Source organism: Oryctolagus cuniculus, chromosome 2, assembly GCF_964237555.1.
Source record: "Oryctolagus cuniculus chromosome 2, mOryCun1.1, whole genome shotgun sequence".
NCBI classification, from domain to species: domain Eukaryota; kingdom Metazoa; phylum Chordata; class Mammalia; order Lagomorpha; family Leporidae; genus Oryctolagus; species Oryctolagus cuniculus.
The window spans coordinates 41,394,460-41,414,236 of NC_091433.1; the positions used below are offsets into that span (position 1 = coordinate 41,394,460).

Sequence of the window (19,777 nt, forward strand, 5' to 3'; positions counted from 1 at the left end):
ACGGCTCCCTCGGGCTGGCTGCTCCCTCCCAGAATGGTTCCTCTACATCACAAGCCCTTGGTGACGTGCTGATGACAGGTGGCAAGGGCACAGACAATTGTCAGCTCCTGCCCACAAGAAGAGAGGAAGGTGTGGCCCCACCATGTGGCCCAGACACCCAGGAGATCAGGTGGAGGAAACTTGAGTCCAACTTCACCACTGTGAAAGTGAGTCTGAGACAGAGTGTCTGGGGCTCTGGAACAAAAGACCCAGTATTTCCACTGGAAACACCAAGAGCTGACCTCAGGCATTCAAATGAAGAGAAAGGCCACTGAGAATTCAGAGTTGTTATGAAGCCACACGGTGACATCTGGAATGAGCACTCATAATGAATCACAATTTGGAGGCAGATCCGGAGAAACGGCAAGGACAGAGGCATGTGCTTTATAGCCAGAGGAGCTGAGACTCGTGAAGTCGGGAGCCATGGTTAGAAAACCACGTCTGTCGGTGGTTCTCCACAGACACTGGCAAAGGCAGAGACGGCAACTGACACCCACGGCCTCTTCCCTTTCCTGATATGCTTTCCTGTTTTTTGCATTTGGTCAGTGTGCACAAAACAGTTAACGCAGGCAGCCAGCATTAATTAAACTGCTCCTTTGAGAACAGATACTTGGGTTTGGCTGGCATCTTAGATTCGGGGTGAATCCCACCATTTTCAGCACTGCCAAAAGCGGTCCACTGTGTCTAAATGGGTGACAGAAGCAAAATGGTTTATTCTGAACATCAGCTTTCCTTCTGGGAGCCCTGGATTTGGGTACATGCTAAGCAGAGGGTGCCCACGTGACCAATAAAAACCTTGGCTACATAAAAAAAATGCTCAGTGTTACTAGCCATAAGGAAATATACACCAAAACCACAGTGCCGGCATCCCATATGGGCACCAGTTCGAGTCCCGGTTGCTCCATTTCCGATCCAGCTCTCTACTATGGCCTGGGAAAGCAGTAGAAAATGGCCCAAGTCCTTGGGCCCCTGCACCCGTGAGAGAGCCGGAAGAAGCTCCTGGCTCCTGGCTTCGGATCGGTCCAGTTCTAGCTGTTGTAGCCATTGGGGAGTGAACCAGTGGATGGAAGACCTTTCTTTCTCTCTCCCTCTGCGTCTCTAACTCTGCCTTTCAAATAAATAAATCTAAAAAAAATAAAAATAAAAAAAAAATAATGAGAGATTACTTCATGATTACGGCCACTAGGATGGCCGTAATCAACAAGAGAAATAAAAAAAATGCCAAGGAAGATTTGGAGAGATTGGAACCTTCTAAGGGAGATGCCAAATGCCACAGCTGCTTGGAAAACAGTCTAGCATTTCTTCCAAAGGTCAAACACCAGAGTGATGTCAGGTCCCTAGTGAGTATCCTGGTGGGCAGTGTTGCACCTGTGTTGTGGCAGCCCATTGCCGGAGGTTTTAAACCCACGTGATGTGACTCCAGCAGAGAAGGACTCTTGGAGGTCTGTGCTAGGAACACTTCACCCCAGGTGCCTGTTTCCTTTGCTGATTTCGTTCAGTATCCTTTCTCTGTAATAAATGATAATCATGAGTACAACTATGTGCTACATCTTAGGAGTCTTCCCAGCAAATCATGGAACCTGGGGGTGATCTTGGAGACACCCCACAACCCTGAGACTGTTGCTGAAATAAAATGAGTTTTGGCATAAAAAAAGACCTGTTTTAAATCTCAACTTTGACACTTACTGGTTGTGAACTAACTGCTAAGTGAGTTTGTGGTAGGGGCCGTTGTGTTTTAATTAAACTTGTTCCTCAGCAACATGATTAATGTGGTAGAAGCCTTCCCAAGGTCAGGAGGAGAAAAAGGGAGGAATTTGTCCTGGGAATGAAAGGTGGTTGTTACATGTTTGCCTGTGAAGTTACTATCTGCTTGGGTTTTTTTTTTCTTTTTTGTTCATCAGCACCAGGCAATGATGTTAACCCTTGCTAGAGAGTGTATAGCTCAGTAGGTGTGTAAAAGAAACATTATCAGTGAATACCTGTGCAGAGGCAGCATTGTATCAATTCCTATGGCAGCCATGTAACATTAGCATATCCGATCAAATGTACACATGTAACCATATAAGGGAGACAAAGAAGCTAAACCATATATAAGGAAATCTTTGTTCAGGGCTCAGGCTTTTATATAAAAAATTCCACCTGGGCTTTATGCTGGCATATATAATAGACTACTTCCTGTTAAAAGGCCTTGGTATCTTGTCTCTGTACAAGACTCCTGCTACAAGTTAGCCTTGAATTTCTCTGAAAAAAAAAAAAAAAAAAGACAGTACAACTGCCTTAGGAGATTGTGGTGAAGATTAAATAAGTGGGGCTGGCACTGTGGCATAGCAGGTGCCAGCATCCCACATGGGCGCCAGTTCAAGACCCGGCTGCTCCACTTCCAATCCAGCTCTCTACTATGGCCTGGGAAAGCAGTACAAGATGGCCCAAGTCCTTGGGCCCCTGCACCCATATGGGAGACCCAGAAGAAAGTCCTGGCTCCCGGCTTCAGATTGGTGCAGCTCCAGCCATTGCAGCCAACTGGGGAGTGAACCAGAGGATGGAAGACCTCTCTCTGCCTTTCATTCTCTCTCTGTGTAACTCTGACTTTCAAATAAATAAATAAATCTTTTAAAAATATATTAAATAAGTGGTAGACACTCAATAGATACCCTATTTTGTTCTTTTTAGACTGAAATGTGAATGGCACTCCCTATGGTTGTGCAGTGCCTAATGTGCACAATTCCAGGTAGCCCCATAGAGGCTCATGTCACCCATTCTTCCCTTTCCCTCCTGTGTTGGAGTCACCTCATGCCACCTCATGAAGGCCTCTTGTGCACATCCTTCTCCAGTTTTGGGTTCAATTATGTCACACAGACACAGGAAATCTAGCCACAGAGGGAGCATTTATACCACAGAAATTGGAAATGCTAAAAATCAGGCGGCTCTCCCTCCTCCCAGATGCTAAACACTTACTAACACACCACCATCCTCTTCATTTACAAAATGAAATAAAGATGAGGCTCCTGCCAGTAGGTTTTTTTTTTGTTTTTTTTGTTTTTTTGTTTTTTTTTTTTTTTTACAGGCAGAGTGGACAGTGAGAGAGAGAGACAGAGAGAAAGGTCTTCCTTTGCCGTTGGTTCACCCTCCAATGGCCGCCGCGGCCGGCGCGCTGCAGCCGGCGCACTGCGCTGATCCGATGGCAGGAGCCAGGAGCCAGGAGCCAGGTGCTTTTCCTGGTCTCCCATGGGGTGCAGGGCCCAAGCACCTGGGCCATCCTCCACTGCACTCCCTGGCCACAGCAGAGGGCTGGCCTGGAAGAGGGGCAACCGGGACAGAATCCGGCGCCCCTACCGGGACTAGAACCCGGTGTGCCGGCGCCGCTAGGCGGAGGATTAGCCTAGTAAGCCGCGGCGCCGGCCAGATAGGTTTTTAAAAATAAATATATTGGTCAGTGCCGCGGCTCACTAGGCTAATCCTCCGCCTGTGGCGCCAGCACACAGGTTCTAGTCCCGGTCGGGGCACCGGATTCTGTCCTGGTTGCCCCTCTTCCAGGCCAGCTCTCTGCTGTGGCCAGGGAGTGCAGTGGAGGATGGCCCAAGTCCTCGGGCCCTGCACCCCATGGGAGACCAAGATAAGTACCTGGCTGCTGCCATCGGATCAGCGTGGTGCGCCGGCCGCAGCGCTCTGGCCACGGCGGCCATTGGAGGGTGAACCAACGGCAAAGGAAGACCTTTCTCTCTGTCTCTCTCTCTCACTGTCCACTCTGCATATAAATAAATAAATAAATATACTATATGAAAAGATGCTCAATCTTACGAGCCATAAGGAAATTCACACCAAAACCTGAAGGAGGCATTCAAACCCAATGGAGTGCCTACAATCAACAAGACAGGTTAATAACAAGCGCTAAGGAAGATCTGGAAACACCAGAACCTTCTTACAATGTGTCAAATGGAACGGCTGCTTTGGAAAACAGTCTAGCAATTCTTCAAAAGGTTAAACACCTAGGTAATGTCTGGTTCCCTAAAGACAAAGCAATTCAACTCCTATACCAAAGAGAAATGAAAACACAGATGTCCATACAAAAACTTGTATGTGAATATTCAGCTCTACTGAAAATAGCCAAAGGCTGGAAACAACTCAGACATCCATCAACAACCCAACATCCCTCAATGAATGAACAAAATGTAGTGTTTCCATACAATGGAATTTTATTTAGCTACAAAAGGAAATAAAGTATTGATATGTATTACAATAGGAATGAACCTCAAAAATACTATGGTTGGTGAAAGGAGCCAAATTTCCATGGGTCTTTTGTCACTCTGAGATTGTTCCCTACTGTTTGGGAAGACAATGAACTTGAATAAATTCATGGTAACTGAGTTACTTGTGAGTGTTCTCTGTGAAGAACCACTTACAGTGTTTATGAAAAGTACTATGTAGCCAAACCCACTTGAAAGTGCTTGAGAGTTAGCACCTAAGTACAACTTTTTCAGCTTCTTTCACATGAGCATACACAGAAATATTTTCTTTTACTTCACATTCTAATTTACTTAAATGCACAGGGTTTCCTCTACCTCATGGGTACCGGGGAAAAAACGAATCAAAACTTAACAACTGGTAAAAAGAACACCCTTGTCATGGTCTGGTACGTAAACTAGCAAAGAAGGCAAGGAGGAAGGAAATGCACGTATACAAGTGGTCAGTGAAGTTACTGTTTAAGGAAGTTCCCCTTTGAGAAAAGTAGCACAATGTGGTTAACAGACAGCTGGGACGGTAAGACATCTTGGTTCACCTAGTCAAATGGAATGTCACTTCTGAGAACACATCTGACTTGGTTGTCCCCTGGTTTCTTCACATAAAATAGAGGCTGGGCAAATTGGTGAGTTTATACAGATTAGCCTTATGGGGATGCTGAAGATAACAGACCAATACAAGCCTGAGTTCAAAATAGCCCTGTATACCTGTGGACTCTAAGCTGTGTACAATTGAGAGCAGAGGGAAACCTTGAAGGGCCAAGTGAGGAGTCCCAGGTAATCTACAAATGCACGGACAAGTGCAAATCACAGTGACACTCAAGGACAAGAACCCCCAAGTCTCAAGAGGCCACCCTCACTACAGCAAGGAGGCGGCATGAGAAAGTACAGTTGTGTCTGAGGATCTGAGGGGGGTCGGCCCCAGCACCCTCTACAGATACCAACTGCTAATGTTCAAGCCCCTTAGAGAAGACGGCCCAGGACTTGTATAGAACCTATGCCCATCACCCCACACATGCTCAATCATCTCTGGATTACTTACTAAGACAATGTAACGTTTATCACTCAGCACAGATGCGATTTTTTTTCCAGCCCATAGTTAGCTAACTGCAGACGTGGAGGCCACAGTTACAAAGGCTGACTGCATGTCATTATAAACCCACAGAAGTGTCTGCAGTGCACAGCCCTCCTGGCACATGGCTGTGCTCTTATTCACCAGTCTGGAAGCTCTCTGAACACTTTCTGTTAGAGTTTTTATAGAGCATCACTATATGGGCACAGTGATCCAATCATTAGCCATTAGTGATGGAATCAACCTCCAGTCCCTCTCCCCTCCCCAGAGGTCAAGGGGAAGGGCAGAGAGTTGCAACTCCCTAATCAGTGGTTAGTTTCCCTGGCAATTCCATGCTACCTGGCATTCCATGCTACCAACTTTTGGAACTTCCCAAAAGTCATCTCATGAATGCAGAGATGTAAGTGAGGTTGAAAGGGACTTGCTGTAAATAACAAAAATGCTCTTGATACATGTATTTCTCTGCAGCTATTTCAAGAACTAGGGATAAAAAACAAATCCTGGCCAGCGCTGCAGCTCACTTGGCTAATCCTCCACCTGCGTCGCTGGCACCCTGGGTCCTAGTCCGGGTTGAGGTGCCGGATCCTGTCCCGGTTGCTCCTCTTCCAGTCCAGCTCTCTGCTGTGGCCCGGGAGTGCAGTGGAGGATGGCCCAAGTCCTTGGGCCCTGTACCCGCATGGGAGACCAGGAGGAAGCACCTGGCTCCTGGCTTCAGATCGGCACAGCATGCTGGCCGCAGCGCGCTGGCCATGGCGGCCATTTAGGGGTGAACCAACAGAAAAAGGAAGACCTTTCTCTCTTTCTCTCTTTCTCTCTCACTGTCTAACTCTGCCTATCCAAAAAAAAAAAAAAAAAATCCTGAAACAAAAGATTTCCTTTCACCTTAATCATTCTGGAACTGTTTCAGGTGCCAGGGACTAAATACCAAAATAAATATTTCTTATTATATCACAATATCACGAGAATTTAAACTCCAATGGGCAACACAAAAATGTAAATGAAGTCATGCAACCCCAAGATGTTATAATAATGCACGCAGCCACGGGCAACCACTCTACCTGTGTTAGGGGTATACACGGAAAGCTTCAGAGAAGGCAGGGACTGCGCCAAGTCAGAGAAGAGGAGTGTTCACCAGGCAATCAGCAAATGTTTGATCGACAGAATAGCTGGTGGGCAGACAGATGGAGCCTGGCAGGCAGGCAGTGTAGTTCGTGTCACTTCAAGTAGAATGGACAGTGTTAGCAAAGGCACAATGTCAGAGTAACTGTAGGTAGAAAACAGAATGTTTTCAGACATATTAGCTTGATCCTAAGAAGTTACAGGTTTTAAAGATTTATTTACTTACTTTGACAGGAAGAGTGACATAGAGAGAGACAAAAAATGAGGGAGAGAGAGAATCTTCTGTCCACTAGTTTGCTTCCCAAATGGCCACAACAGCCAGGGCTGGGCCAAGCCAAAGGCAAGAGCCAGCACCTCTGTCCAGGTCTCCCACAATGGGTGCCAAGGTCTCAAGCACTTCAGTCATCATCCATTGCTTCCCAGGCACATTAGCAGGCAGCTGAATTGTAAGTGGGGTACCCAGAACTTGAAGTGACATCCTGATATGGAATGTGGGTGCTACGTCACAATGCCCGCTGCAGCTCCAGCTTTGAAATATCTCTCTGGCAGCCAGTGCTGTGGTGTAGCAGGTAAAGCTGCCACCTGCGATGCCAGCATCCCAAATAGGCGCCAGTTTGAGTTCCAGGTGCTTCACTTCTGATCCAGCTCCCTGCTATGGCTGGGGAAAGTAGTAAAGAATGGCCCATGTGCTTGGGCCCCTGCACCTGCGTGGGAGAGCCAGTGGAAGCTCCTGGCTCCTGATCAGCCCAGCTCCTGCCATTGTAGCTATCTGGGGGGTGAAACAGCGGATGGAAGAGCTCTGTCTCTCTGTAACTCTGACTTTCAAGTAAATAAATAAATCTTAAAAAAAAAAAAAAAAAAAAAAAAAGGAAATATCTCTGACAGCCACAGATGAAAGATGACAATCCAAAACCACCTAAAAGACAAGTCAAGAGAGGCAGTCAGGTTGTAGTAGAGGGAAGGAGAATTAATTCACAGGCACCAAGTTTAATTTCATGTGTCAATTTGAATGGGCCATGGGCTGCCCAGATTAAACACCATTCCTGAGTGTGCCTGCCTGTGTGGGTGTCTCCCAGTGCAAAGGGCATTGCAATCACTGGAGTTGGCAAACAGATTGCTCTGCCCAGGGTGGGAGAGCCTCCCCAGTCCTAAATGGAACAAAAAGCAGAGGAGACAGGAATTTGCCCTGGCCTTAATCATTGCTTACACTGGAACAGCTCATCGTGTGCCCTGGGCCCGGGATTCACAGCACTGGATCGTCCTGCTCTCGTGCCTTCGGCTGCATGGCGTCACCAGCTCTCCTGGGTCTCCCACTTACGGGAAACACATGGTAGAACTTTTCACCCTTCATAGTCCCATAGGCCAATCCCTCATCATCCAGATCCTTTTCTACACACACATGCAAAAGTGAAAACTACAAGAGGGGCCAGCACTGTGGCGCAGCTGGTTAAGCCTCCATCTGTAGCGCTGGCATCCCATATGGGCACTGGTTCAAGTCCCGGAATTTCCACTTCCAATCTAGCTCCTTGCTTATGTGCCTGGGAAGGCAGCAGAGGATGGCCCAAGTGTTTGGACTCCTGCACCCACATGGGAGATCCGAATGAAACTCCTAGCTCCTGGCTTTGGCCTGGCCCAGCCCAGGTGGTTTCGGCCATTTGGGAGTAAACCAGCGGATGGAAGATCTCTATCTCTTCTCTCTCTGTAAGTCTTTCAAATAAATAAAAAAAAATCTTAAAAAAAATAAATAACTACAAGAATAGCTGGTGTCATGGTGCAGTGGGCTAAGCTGCCCCCTACGATTCCGTCATCCCATTTAATAGCACCAGCTCAGGTCCTGGCTGCTCTGCTTCTGATCCAGCTCTCTGTTAATGCACCTGCGCAAGAAAAAGAGGATGGCCCAAGTACTTGGGCCCACACCACACCCGGATGGAGCTCCTGGCACCTGGCTTTGGCCTGGCTCAGCCCTAGCCATTACAGCCATCTAGGGAGTAAATCAGCAGATGGGACATTCTCCTAAAATCAAATGAAGTCATTCTTGCAAGTTCTCCAAGCTGAAACTAAGCTATTAATCTAACTTTCCAGAAATCTGAAGTATAGAAAAAAATAGTTAAATTTGCAAAACAGGCCAGTTTCAACTGGCATGATAGTGACCATCATTCTTTGCTTTAATTTTTACACAAAAGAAGTAACCTGAAACAATCTAATGCTAAATAAATCAGTTACTTCCCTATTGCTCATCTCACCATCTGCCTTGGAATGGAAAGTAATTCTGAAATAACCAATCTGCTTTTTGTTCTTTTGTTTTTGCTTTGTCTAGAAAATCAAACCTTCTGCTCAGCACATCAGATCACTTATTCTATTTTATGGACACAAAATGTACGTGTATACGTAAATCATATGGACATATCCCATAGATACACAATTGACTCAGTTTCTCCACAGAATGCTGGCTAATACAACAGGACTTGAGAATGATCAAATATGTGGTTGAAATGGTGATGAAAAATAGCTGAATATAAAAAAGAGAAATATACATGAGAAAGTAATTTTAAATTATATATACAGATCAGAGAGCATTATTTTGTAAAGTCCAATTAGATAGTGGCAGAGTCAGGACAAAAACCCTGCCTGGTGTTCATTTTCTTTTATCACAGAGAAAATTCAAAAAATTCATACCTGAAAACTAAAAAAAAAAAAAGTCTTCCAAAATTTTAGAGTAAAACTGTATCTGGGGGCCGGTGCTGTGGCATAGTTGGTAAAGGCACCACCTGATGTGCCAGCATCCCATATGGATGCTAGTTCGAGACCCAGTTGTTCCACTTCCAACCCAGCTCTCTGCTATGGCCTGGGAAAGCAGTACAAGATAGCCCAAGTCCTTGGGCCCCTGCACCCATGTGGGAGACCCAGAAGAAGCTCCAGGCTCCTGGTTTCAGATCAGTTCAGCTCCAGCTGTTGCGGCCAATTGGGGAGTGAACCAGCAGACAGAAGACTTCTCTCTTTGTCTCTCCTTCTTTCTGTGTAACTCTGACTTTTAAAAAAAATAAATAAATCTTAAAAAATACTTTAAAAAATTTAAAAAAAAAACTACATCTGTATTATGGCAAGCACTAACAGACTGATCTTCCACTTTCCCTGGAGTAGTATCCAGGTTACTCCAAAGACAGATGGGCTTTGAATCAATAGCCTTGTCATTTTTTGCAGGTGAATGCAGTTTCTTGCATGGTGTGTGTTGTTAACCTTTCTCAGGCTCAGTTCCTCATTTTGAGACTAAGTCTGCTATAACTTAATGCAGCATTGTTTTGAGAAATAAAGGAAATGATGGTGTACAGTACTTAGCACAGGGACTGCCATGCAGCCAGCGTGCAGCAAGCTGTACCACCTCTACTTCTAATGTGCGGGAGTTGACATTGCCAGCCTGAGTGATGCCTGCGTGCAACGGTGGCCCGCGGCTGGCAGCAGTCAACCTGGACTTTGGAAGCGCCCCCCTCCACACCCCCAGCGCTGGTAAGAGGGGCTCTCTTTGCCTTAACTACATAGATCTTGTGGTTTATGCTGAGCACTTGGCTTTCCTTCTGGAGTATGGGTTTTGATACGCTAGGCACAGGGTGCCTATGTGACTGGGGCGCTGAGGCTTCACTAACCTTCTTTGGCAGACAACATTTTACCAAGGTCACAACAATTCAGTGCTGGATTGCAACTAGGCACCTCCTCTGAGACTCCACTCAAGTAAGACTCTCAGGAGTTTGCACCTGGCCTCATGCACATTTTCCCTTTGTTGATTTTGCTTTGCATCCTTTCACTGCAATAAGTCAGACCAAATATGAATAAATGCTCAGTCCTGTGCGTCCTCACAGTGAATCACAGAGCAGGGAGGTGGCTCTGGGGATCCCTGACACACAAGTCTCCCCATTCCTCCAGCTTCATAAACTATTGGCCATTTGCTATGCTGGAGCAGCATTACCACAAACCAACCACATCAAAGTCCAATGATAAAAAATTTCTATTTTCCTTTTTTCATTTATTTCTTTGAGAGGCAGAGAACAGAGAGAGATGGAGAGACAAAGAGAGATGGAGAGAGAAATCTCTTATTCACTTGTTCATTTGTTAAATGCCTACAATAGGAGCTGGTGTCATGGCATAGCAGGTAAAGCCGCCATCTGCAACACAAGCATCCCATATGGGCACCTAGCTGCTTTACTTCCAACCCCACTCCCTGCTAATGTACCTGGGAAAGCAGCAGAACATGGCCCAAGTCCTTGGGCCCCTGCACACACGTGGGAAACCTGGAAGAGGCTCCTGGCTCCTGGCCTCAGACCCAGTTCCAAGCATTGCAGCTATTAGGGGAGTGAACCAGTGAATAGACAATCTCTCTATCTCTCTCTCTTTTTCTCTCTCATGTGTGTGTATGTGTGTGTCTCCTTCTTTCTCTGTAAACTCTGCCTTTCAAATAAATAAATAATATTAAAAAAAAAAAAAAAAAAAAAAAAAAAAACAGCCCAGACTCTGCTGGAGCAGAAGCCAGGAGCCAGGAACACAACCCAGGTCTCCCATACGGATGGCAGAAACTCAGCTACTTGAGCCATCACCACCACCTCCCAGGACCTGCAATAGCAGGAAGATGCGATCAGGAGTCAGACCTGGGTCTCAATCCTAGGCTCAGTGCCCACTCCAGAATTCCCCATTTCTTAATTAACAATGGTTTCAAACTTACATACTACATCCATTTTTTTTTTTTACTCAACATATAGAAATCACTCTACTCCTATTTTCTCACCAGTATGTAGGCCATCATGCTGATTAAACTCCAGGCCTGCTTCCCAGCTCCCAACTCAAAATCACACGGAAACTCCACGGGAAGGAACATCAGGTGGTCTGGCCCCTGTGTCATGTGGTTCCCTGACAAGAGAGCCATGTCGCTTAGGAAACTTGCAGTGCCCTTTGTTCTAGGTTATTACAAGGGGCCGGCGCCGTGGCATACTAGGTTAATCCTCCGCCTGCGGTGCCAGCATCCCATACAGGCGCTGGTTCTAGTCTCGGCTGCTCCTCTTCCAGTCCAGTTCTCTGCTGTGGCCCGGGAGTGCAGTGGAAGATGGCCCAAGTGCTCAGGCCCCTGCACTCGCATGGGAGACCAGGAAGAAACTCCTGTCTCCTGGCTTGGGATTGGCACAGCTCCGACTGTTGTGGCCATTTGGTGAGTGAACCAATGGAAGGAAGACCTTTATTTCTGTCTCTCTCACTGTCTATAACTCTACCTGTCAAATAAATAAATCTAAAAAACAAAACAAAACAAAAAACAAAAAACAAGTTAAGATCATACAACATAAACGGCCAGGAAGACCTTTCTTCAGTTCATCAGACTATGCACAAACATGAACTAAATAACTAACTACCATAAGAGAAAGGAGGCCAAGCTAAAGAATGAGAGCAGAGGCTGGCACTGTGGCGTAGTGGGTAAAGCCACTGCCTGCAGTGCCGGCATCCTATATGGGTGCCAGTTGGAGTCCTGGCTGCTCCACTTCCGATCCAGCTCTCTGCTATGGTCTGGGAAAGCAATAGAGGATGGTCCAGGTCCTTGGACCCTGTACCCGCATGGGAGACCTGGAAGAAGCTCCTGGCTCCTGGCTCTTGGCTTTAGATTGGCCCAGCTCCTGCAGTTGCTGAGTAAACCACCGGATGGAAGACTCTTTCTTTCTTTCTCTCTCTCGCTCTCTCTCGCTCTCTCTCTCGCTCTCTGCCTCTGCCTCTCTGCAACTCTTTTAAATAAACAAATAAATATTTAAAAATAAAAAAAAAGAATGACAGCAGCTGGGACTAGGGAGATATACGCCAGAAGATTTATCTGTGGAAAAAAGGAACTGAACATATTAACCAAACAGGAAAGATAGGCAACCTTGGGGTGTTAACGGGTGAGAAGCTGGGCAGATAGGCACAACCCAGTACTGGAAGAATTTTGGTTATTTCAAGAATTCTGGATCATAGCTTAAAAATCCTAATATTTGACTACTGGCAACTATTTATATTTAACAGGGAATCAAATAAACGTGCAAGCATTTCTTTTTTTTTGGCTTTTTTTATTTATTTACTTATTTTTATTTTTTGACAGGCAGAGTGGACAGTGAGAGAGACAGAGATAAAGGTCTTCCTTTGCCGTTGGTTCACCCTCCAATGGCCGCCGCGGTCAGCGCGCTGCGGCCAGCGCACCGCGCTGATCTGATGGCAGGAGCCAGGTGCTTATCCTGGTCTCCCATGGGGTGCAGGGCCCAAGTACTTGGGCCATCTTCCACTGCACTCCCGGGCCATGGCAGAGAGCTGGCCTGGAAGAGGGGCAACCAGGACAGAATCCGGTGCCCCAACCGGAACTAGAACCCGGTGTGCCGGCGCAGCTAGCCTAGTGAGCCACAGCGCCGGCCAAAGTGCAAGCATTTCAAGCCATAAGCCATAAGTATGTCAGTGAAGGCCAAACAATAAGAGAAAACAATCTTCAGGGATAGGCATTTGGCCTGGTAGTTAAGATGCTGGTTAAGGCCCTCAAGTTTCATATCAGGGTGCACACATGGGCTCCTGGCTCTGGCAACTGATTCCAACTAATGCAGACCTTGGGAGGCAGCAGTGATGCTTCAAGTAATTGGGTTCTTGCCACATACATGGGAGACCTGGACTGAGTTCTGGCTCCCAGCTTTGGCCTCCTGGACTGGGGCCATTGCAGTCACTTGGTAAGCAAACCAGCAGACAGAAGTCTTCCTTCCTTCCTTCCATCCATCTCTCTATCTCTATCTCTCTCCTCTCCTCTCACATAAATACTTTAAAAAAAAAAAAAAAAAAAAAAAAAGAGGGGCCGGTGCTGTGGCTCACTTGGTTAATCCTCTGCCTGTGGGCCTGTGGTGCCGGCATTCCATATGGGCGCCGGTTCTAGTACTGGTTGCTCCTCTTCCAGTTCAGCTCTCTGCTGTGGCCCTGGAAGGCAGTGGAGAATGGCCCAAGTGCTTGAGCTCCTGCACCACATGGGAGACCAGGAGGAAGCACCTGGCTCCTGGCTTCGGATTGGCGCAGTGTGCTGGACACAGCATGCTGGCCGTAGTGGCCATTTGTGGGGTGAACCAACAGAAGGAAGACCTTTCTCTCTGTCTCTCTCACTGTCTAACTCTGCCTGTCAAAAAAAAAAAAAAAAAAAAAAAAAAAAAAAAAAAAAAGAGAGAACCCAGAGACACAGACTCAGTTCCTCACGGGAATTGGGTGAGGGTAGGACCTTGATGAATGGAACGAGGTGCCTGCGCCTGAAGTCACAGTCCCCAGAAGGAAGATGGAATCAGACAGCAAGTGTAGGAGGCTGAGATGTTACAGGACAACCTCCTCACTGTGTCCCTCCTTGTTCTCCTGTGGCTAAGGCTACGCCGAGGTGAAGACGTGGGCTGGGACCCGAGGTGGGAGGGAGCCCACTGTTCTCCTTATCCTGCTGCAACTGAACCAAGGCACTTTTACTCTACAGAGACCGCCCCTGAGGATTCAACCAACCTTGGGTCTAAAACATTGAAGAAAAAAAAAACCCTGCCTGTACTGAATATGTGCAGGTTTTTTCTCATCATTATTCCCTAAACAATACAAGGTTACAACTGCTTACGCAGCATTTACACTGTAGTAGGTAGAATAAGGAACTCAGAGCTGACCGAAAGAACAAAAGAGGATGTCCATGGCTCATACTCAAATTTATATTATATAAGGGACTTATATCTTATATAATTTTATATATAATATAAAATCCTATCTTATATAAGGGACTTGGGCATCCCAGGATTTGGGTGTCCAAGGAGAGTCCTGGAACCAATTCCTAGAGGAAACAGAAGGATGGTTGTCTATCTATCGTCTTTCAAGTGAGTCAAGAGTTGTACTATATTTTAGTGATATCAGCACATAGTTCTAAGCTGACAGATTTCTGAGGCATTTTTTGTTAGTGAAGCATATTTTACCACTTTCACTGCTATACTTCTCTCTTTTCTTAGACCTACTATATTAAATCTAAATTATAACAAACCATTAACGTATAGCAAAAGTTAATCTGTTTTAGATTTCAAAATAATTCCTATTGGATCTATGAATTTTTCAGACTTAACCAATTAACACATATACTATACATTACATAGTTATGTAGACAGCTCTACATAATTAAAAACATTAATATTTCTGCATACACATGCACAAATATTCACACTGAATAGGATATAAAGACAAAAATAGCTTTTTATGAGGTGAGGTCTTGCCACTAAAAGTTGTGGAGTTCGAGTTTCACGCAGGGTAGAGATTTAAGAATGAAAGTCTATAGTCCTAAATTAAATGAACCTGAAGAATTGCATAGGCCACAGGGACAGAGCTGAGGACCATCTGGGAGAAGTAATGCCATTCGATCTGCATTAGGGGAATTAAACCACAGAGAAATCCGTGGGATTAAAAGACAAAAACAAAACAAACAGAAAATAAGTATAATCAACTTCTGCAGACGGCAGGCTAGGAAAAAAGTAGAATTCAAACCAAATACCAGACTTGGCAACTGTCCACAGCATGTGGTTCCCCAGGGCCAACCCAGTTTCCAGCCACTCCCTGGAACTCAAGAACGTCTCCAGCACATGGTAGCATGGCAGGACTAGAAAATGTCACACCCAACGTGTCAGGGGCGAAAAGTGGGCCCGGAGTGATGACGCCTTCACGTGCCTCTCTGGTGGTGGAAGCAGACAGTAAAGGAAAGCCAGCAGCAGGCTGACCACGCCCCTCCCTCTACCTCAGGCCACTGACCAGGCTTGGTGGCTTCTGATTACATAAGAAGTTAAAAAAATTTGGCCTTAAGGCAACTTCAGTAATGTGTTGAGTCTACCAAATCACTTAATAATGAAATACTCATACAAGCAAGGGACACATACACAATTCATATGGGCTAAGGAAGACTTTGATACATAGCATGGTGCGTTCTGGGAAAAATATATGATACACTTGATGGATTCCCTAAGGTTCTAAAATTTACAGAGGATTTAATTTCTAACATATTTCAAAGGCATTGCTTCAATAGGATGATATAAAATGGCTACCTATCTATACGAAATCCATCATTAACAGATATGTGAATGATTTCAACCCATATCCCAAACTTCATCTTGCAACAAAAGAACAGATTATTAACGTCATTAACCCAAAGCTTATTCTTTAAGACAGAGAGGAAGGCAGTATTATAAGCAGAGTCAACATAGAAAGCAGCAGGGACCTGTGACTGTCTCCTACCTCTGCTCGACCTTCGTAGTAGGTTAACATGGACTTTGTCAGTACGAAAAGCCTCTCTTTGTAGTTTAGGGGTGACGTCTTCTTTTTCTGCTGTGATCTTTTAATAAGAATCTCTTCTAGAATAGTGTTAAAATTCATCTCGGTCTTCTGGTTACTCTTTCTCCTGCCATTGAAGATCCCAGTACTCTAAAATGAGAAAAAAAAAATTGAAATATGACATTTAGACTTTTCAAGGTTGTTGCTATTCCAAGTTACCAAAATAAGCTTTACTCACACCCCAACTGGAGTCAATCAGTGGTACTCTGTGTGCCTAGATGGAGAATGCCCAGGGCACAAAAGCGCAACCTCACCATTCTACTCCTCCACAGCCCATCATTTCATACAAAAATCCAGTCTAGGCTCCCCACGATGTGATTCACACCTCTCAAGATCCTCTAGCTTTCCAGAACATTCTCCTGCTATGTAATTGCAGCAAACTGATATCTCAGACAGCAAAGAACCTGCATGGTTGGTTCACGCTGGCATTTGAGTTGCCTCAGGATCTCAGTACACAACATAGATGACCATACAGGCACAGCAGACTGCTGAACAAAATGAATGACCACAGTGCTGGGCACAATTCACAGTCTAGCCCTAATAAGGATGTAATTTCCTTAAGAGTCCTAGTCGCCAGAGCCACAGGGATGTTCTCTGGTGTCTACACTATCATGCTCCACAGTTCTCTTGCCTATGGCTCCTGTCTAAACCACAAGAGAAAATGAAAGCCACCCAGTCACAGCTAACCTATCATAGGTGAGAGTCCATCTGGCCGGGAAAGTCCCCACCTCTATGAGGCCCGTATCTCCAGGGTACTCACAGCCAGACTAAGCCTACAGTCAGCACAAAGCTTCCCAGTGCCTTCTTAGAGTTTTTTCTTTTTCTTTTTAGACTTATTTATTTATTTGAAAGTTAGAGTTACACAGAGAGAGAAGGAGAGGCAGAGACAGGTCTTCCATCCACTGGTTCACTCCCCAATTGGCCACAACAGCTGGAGCTGTGCCAATCCAAAGCCAGGAGCTTCTTCTGGGTCTTCCCACGCAGGTGTAGGGGTTCAAGGATTTGGATCATCCTCTACTGCTTTCCCAGACCATAGCAGAGAACTGGATCAGAAGTGGAGCAGCCAGGTCTTGAACTGGTACCCATATGGGATGCTGGCACTGCAGGCAGTAACTTTACCCACCAGGCCACAGTGCTGACCCCTTAGAGTTCTTATAAATGCAAGAAAGCCAAGGATAACCAAACCATTGAAGAAAAGATTCTAATGAATTCAAGATCAAATAACAAATGGGAAAAAAACAACATGGAGGAAACAAAGACTGCACAGTAAAAAGAGAATGCTAAAAAAGAATTTAAAATAAAAAAATTAATCACAACTCAATAAAATAAAAATAAAACAGACAAAATAAGCAAGAGAACCAAAAAACGAGGAGCTAACAGAAGTCAAAAATCAGGGAACAGGCATGTAGTCTAACAGTTAAGATGCCCACATCCCACACTACGGTACCTAGGTTCAGTTCCAAGTTCTGACCCCTGACTTGCCGCTTCCTGCTAATGTAGATCCTGAGAGGCAGCAGTGATGATCCAAGTAATTGGGTTCCTGTCACCCATGTGCAAATATGAATTGAGTTCCCAGCTCCTGGCTTTTGCTCCAGCCCAGCCCCAACCCTTGAAGGCATTTGAAAAGTAAACCATGGGATGGGAGTTCTTTACTCTCTTTCCGTCTCTCTTCACTCTATGACTCTATTTATAGCTCTCTGCTTCAATCTCCATCTCTCTGTTCTCAAATAAATATTTTTTAAAAGAAATCAAAAATAAGTAAGAAATAAAAATCTCAGTAGAATAATTAGAATACAAAGTTGAGGAAAGCTCCCAAAACTTAAAGCAAAAATTCAAGAAGAAAAATAAGAGTTGGAAAGAAAATATAATAAAATCTGAAGACCTACCCAGAAGTTTGGCATCTGGAAAGTATAAGTTCCAGAAGGAAACAGGGTGAGAAAACAATTAAAGACATTTTCAAAATTTCCCCAAACTAAAGGTTATATCCAAATTGAAACAAAACCAAATCAAGGCACAGCTCACAAAATTTCAAAACCATGAGGATAAATAGAAGACTTAGCGAGCTTAAAAGCCAGTCAGTTTCAAGGCAGCAATTTGACCTAAGGATCAAGATGCCCACGTCCCACATCAGAGTGCCTGAGTTCACTTCCAGATCAAGCTTCTGGCTCCAGTTTGCCACCAATGTAAACCTGGGTGACACTGGTGATGGTTCAAGTAACTGGGTTCTTGCCACCCATAGAGGAAATCTGGATTGCATTCCCAGCTCCTGGCTCTGGCCCTGGCCCAGCCCCAGCCACTGCAAGCATCTGGGGAATGAATCAGCAGATGGGAACTCAATCTATCTTTATCTCTGACTCTCATGTAAATTTTAGTATTTTTAAGTCAGTTTCATAGAAAGGATCAAAATCCCTACTAGCTAGCAATCATCAAGGGTAACACTGAAAATTGAAGATAATAGAGAAAAATTCAGAAGAAAACGGACTTCTAAACAAAATTTTAAAGCCAAAGTATTGATGAAATAGCAGGAAAACAAAGACATGTTTTCCAAATATGCAAGGTTTTAAAAGTCTTAACTCGTATTCATCCTTTTCAAAACAAATCACTTGGGAACATACTCTACCAAAATCATGCAATAACTAAAAAGAAGCAAAAACAAGAGTTCCAGCACCACAGAGAGGTAAGACTTCCCCTATGACAGTCAAGGGATCTAAGCTGAGTGACACTCAGCCACAGGCTCAGAGAGCAACAGGTCCAAACCGGATCAGGTCGGAAGGTTCTTGAGAAGAATTCTTCTAGAAGGTGAAACTGAATGTATAGGGAAAAAAGTTACAATAGACTATTAAAATTTAGCCAACCTAGGAAAATAAAACAATTTCATGGAAAACGACATTGTGTCAAAAAGGAAAATGAACCACAGTATTTTACAGAGTCCAGCCATAAATACATCTAACGCAGCATAATAAAGTAAATAATAATAATCTTACTAGTAATATAAACATGGGGGGGTAAGCATATTGTGAAAGCTACATCATCAGTTATAGTCGCAGCAACAGTAGGGGAAGTCAATAGTTAACACCTAAAATTGAAAAAACAAGAAGTAGCAATGTAAGCGCATTACTTCAAAGTTGTCAGAGGACAAAATTACAACAAATCTAGTTATAGATCTGGTAGGTTTTGATTCATTTTTCAAGAAAGGGGCAGCCTCCATCCTGTAAGGAGAAACAAGAGCTCCCACCGGCGATGTAGAGCCAGCAGTCAGGAACAACTCTTCCTAACAGTTAAAACGGGGTTTACTTCCCGATGACACCGACCCATGTAGACCGGAATCTCTCCTCTTCAGGAAAACCTGGTCTGTTTTAGGAACCTGTACCTATCTCCTTAAAGTTTCAGTTCAGTTATCCAGCATTTAGCATGTGTAGCTTCATTTTGGTTCGGTGTACTCTGGGGTACAAGGCAAGAGCTGAGTTAAAAGGCATGGTCTCCCATGATTTTTGTTTAAGAAGACACAATGGCACTAAAAAGTTTGAAAAAACAAAACTGAAAATCAGAAAAGTATTGGAGGTTACCAATGTAAAGGTATAAATTCTTTGTTTAAAAAAAGATTTATTTTATTTGAAAGGCAGAATTAGAGAGAGACAGAAAGAGTTCCATCCACTGGTTCACCCCTCAAATGGCCGCAACAGCCCGAGCTGGGCCAGGCCGAAGCCAGGAGCGTCCTCCATGTCTCCCATGTGGGTACAGGGGCCTAAGCACTTGGGCCATCTTCCACTGCTTTCCCAGATGATTAGCAGGGGGCTGGATCTGAAGTGGAGCAACTCAGATTCAAATCAGCACCCATATGGGATGCCGGCATCACAGGTAGCAGTTTAACCAACTACTCTATGGCGCCAACCCCAGGGCATATATTGTTTACTCTCTTCTTCTAAACTCTATGAAAATTATAAAACAC

General features: G+C 44.9%; 1 protein-coding gene and 1 long non-coding RNA gene across 6 annotated transcripts in view; both read right to left on the reverse strand.

Moving 5' to 3' along the window:
* TEC (tec protein tyrosine kinase) overlaps positions 1–19,777 on the reverse strand; it is a 122,456-nt gene that overhangs the window by 67,549 nt on the left and 35,130 nt on the right. For 4 of the 5 annotated variants that reach the window (XM_008248628.4, XM_051831418.2, XM_008248637.4 and 1 more), the window contains one exon: positions 15,733–15,918. In XM_008248628.4, the coding sequence (XP_008246850.1) occupies positions 15,733–15,870 (138 nt within the window). In that variant the 5' untranslated portion in view covers positions 15,871–15,918. Of the gene's footprint in view, positions 1–6,407; positions 6,531–15,732; positions 15,919–19,777 lie in introns of those variants that run through there. The other variant, XM_051831433.2, reaches the window with a different exon arrangement.
* On the reverse strand, positions 6,408–6,832 carry LOC138848788 (uncharacterized). The gene is made up of 2 exons (XR_011386861.1): positions 6,695–6,832; positions 6,408–6,613 (listed from the first exon to the last, which is right to left on the reverse strand). It is a non-coding gene; the product is annotated as an uncharacterized lncRNA (long non-coding RNA).